This window comes from Oncorhynchus mykiss, chromosome 28 (genome assembly GCF_013265735.2).
Source record: "Oncorhynchus mykiss isolate Arlee chromosome 28, USDA_OmykA_1.1, whole genome shotgun sequence".
NCBI lineage: Eukaryota > Metazoa > Chordata > Actinopteri > Salmoniformes > Salmonidae > Oncorhynchus > Oncorhynchus mykiss.
Window position 1 is genome coordinate 42,428,106 of NC_048592.1, and position 2,612 is coordinate 42,430,717.

General features: G+C 45.9%; 1 protein-coding gene across 1 annotated transcript in view; it reads left to right on the plus strand.

Moving 5' to 3' along the window:
* The first annotated feature begins 923 nt into the window (after nucleotides 1–923).
* The window catches only part of LOC110508270 (serine/threonine-protein kinase pim-2-like), a 6,889-nt gene continuing 5,200 nt past the window's right edge, over nucleotides 924–2,612 (plus strand). Inside the window, exons 1-2 of the mRNA XM_036966349.1 lie at nucleotides 924–1,022; nucleotides 1,932–2,168. Coding sequence (XP_036822244.1) covers nucleotides 924–1,022; nucleotides 1,932–2,168 — 336 coding nt within the window. The remainder of the gene's footprint in view (nucleotides 1,023–1,931; nucleotides 2,169–2,612) is intronic.

The following is a 2,612-nucleotide window of genomic DNA, read 5'->3' on the forward strand; positions in this document are numbered from 1 at the left end:
GGAGGAAATCTGTCCTTTGATCTGATGAGTCCAAATGTGGGATTTTTGGTTCCAACCGCCGTGCCTTTGTGAGAAGCAGAGTAGGTGAACGGATGATCTCCGCATGTGTGGTTCCCACCGTGAAGCATGGAGGAGGAGGTGTGATGGTGCTTTGCTGGTAACACTGTCAGGGATTCATTTAGAATTCAAGGCACACTTAACCAGCATGGCTACCACAGCATTCTGCAGCGATACGCCGTCCCATCTGAGAACTACTTCAAGACTGTTGGAAAAGCATTCCAGGTAAAGCTGGTTGAGAGAATGTCAAGAGTGTGCAAAGCTGTCATCAAGGCAAAGGGTGGCTACTTTGAAGAATCTCAAATCTAAAATATTTTGATTTGTTTAACACTTTTTTTGGTTACTACATGATTCCATATGTGTTATTTCATAGTTGTGATGTCTTCACTATTATTCTACAATGTAGACAATAGTAAAAATACCCCTTGAATGAGTAGGTGTGTCCAAACTATTGACTGGTAATGTGCGTTGTCCTAACACAGACCATTATAACAGAATGACATGTCTGTCTCCAGGGACAGCAGTAATAGACATGTCTGTCTCCAGGGACAGCAGTAATAGACATGTTGTCTGTCTCCAGGGACAGCAGTAATAGACATGTTGTCTGTCTCCAGGGACAGCAGTAATAGACATGTTGTCTGTCTCCAGGGACAGCAGTAATATACATGTTGTCTGTCTCCAGGGACAGCAGTAATAGACATGTTGTCTGTCTCCAGGGACAGCAGTAATAGACATGTTGTCTGTCTCCAGGGACAGCCGTAATAGACATGTCTGTCTCCAGGGACAGCAGTAATAGACATGTTGTCTGTCTCCAGGGACAGCAGTAATAGACATGTTATCTGTCTCCAGGGACAGCCGTAATAGACATGTCTGTCTCCAGGGACAGCAGTAATAGACATGTTATCTGTCTCCAGGTGGCGCTGAAGTTTGTGGACCAGAGGAAGATAAAGATGTGGGCTAAAATGGTGAGTCTACTACTTCTGGACGCATCCTAAATATCACATATCCCTTTATAAAGCACTACTTCTGACCCGGGCCCATAGGGCTCTATAAAGGGAATAGGGTGCCATTATTTAAAACCCGGGCCCATAGGGCTCTATAAAGGGAATAGGGTGCCATTATTTCTGACCAGGGCCCATAGGGCTCTATAAAGGGAATAGGGTGCCATTATTTAAGACCCGGGCCCATAGGGCTCTATAAAGGTAATAGGGTGCCATTATTCTGACCCGGACCCATAGGGCTCTATAAAGGGAATAGGGTGCCATTATTTAAGACCCGGGCCCATAGGGCTCTATAAAGGGAATAGGGTGCCATTATTTTTGGCCAGGACCCATAGGGCTCTATAAAGGGAATAGGGTGCCATTCTTTTTGGCCAGGACCCATAGGGCTCTATAAAGGGAATAGGGTGCCATTATTTCTGACCCGGACCCATAGGGCTCTATAAAGGGAATAGGGTGCCATTATTTCTGACCCGGACCCATAGGGCTCTATAAAGGGAATAGGGTGCCATTATTTAAGACCCGGACCCATAGGGCTCTATAAAGGGAATAGGGTGCCATTATTTAAGACCCGGACCCATAGGGCTCTATAAAGGGAATAGGGTGCCATTATTTAAGACCAGGGCCCATAGGGCTCTATAAAGGGAATAGGGTGCCATTTGGGAAGCAGACTGTTTGAGTTATACCAGTTACTGATGAAGTAGAATGGAACAGGAACTGATCATAGAAGTGTGTGTATTGTGTGTGTCTAATGTGTGTGTATTGTGTGTGTCTACTGTGTGTGTATTGTGTGTGTATTGTGTGTATTGTGTGTGTGTTCTGTGTGTATTGTGTTTATATTGTGTGTGTGTATTGTTTGTGTGTGTGTGTGTGCAGTCGGAGAGTAAAGATGTGTTGCCATTGGAGATCGCTTTGCTGCAGCAGGTGTGTCGCTTGCCCAGGAGTAGAGGCGTGGCCCAACTCCTTGACTACTATTGGATGCCAGGGCCAGAGGGGGCAGGCATATATCTGCTGGTTCTAGAGCGTCCAATCCCCTGCTTGGATCTCTTTAATTATATGCAGGAGGGGAGTGGCTACTTGGAGGAGGGGATGGCACGTCATGTGATGCAGCAGGTCAGAATCACACACACAAAATCAATCAATCAATCAAATGTATTTATAAAGCCCTTCTTACATCAGCTGATATCTCAAAGTGCTGTACAGAAACCCAGCCTAAAACCCCAAACAGCAAGCAATGCAGGTGTAGAAGCACGGTGGCTAGGAAACACTCCCTAGAAAGGCAGGAATCTAGGAATAAACCTAGAGAGGAACCAGGCGATGCCAGTCCTCTTCTGGCTGTGCCGGGTGGAGATTATAACAGAACATGGCCAAGATGTTCAAATGTTCATAGATGACCAGCAGGGTCAAATAATAATAATCACAGTGGTTTCGAGGGTGCAACAGTACAGCACCTCAGGAGTAAATGTCAGTTGGCTTTTCATAGCCGATCATTCAGAGTATCTCTACCGCTCCTGCTGTCTCTAGAGAGTTGAAAACAGCAGGCCTGGGACAGGTAGC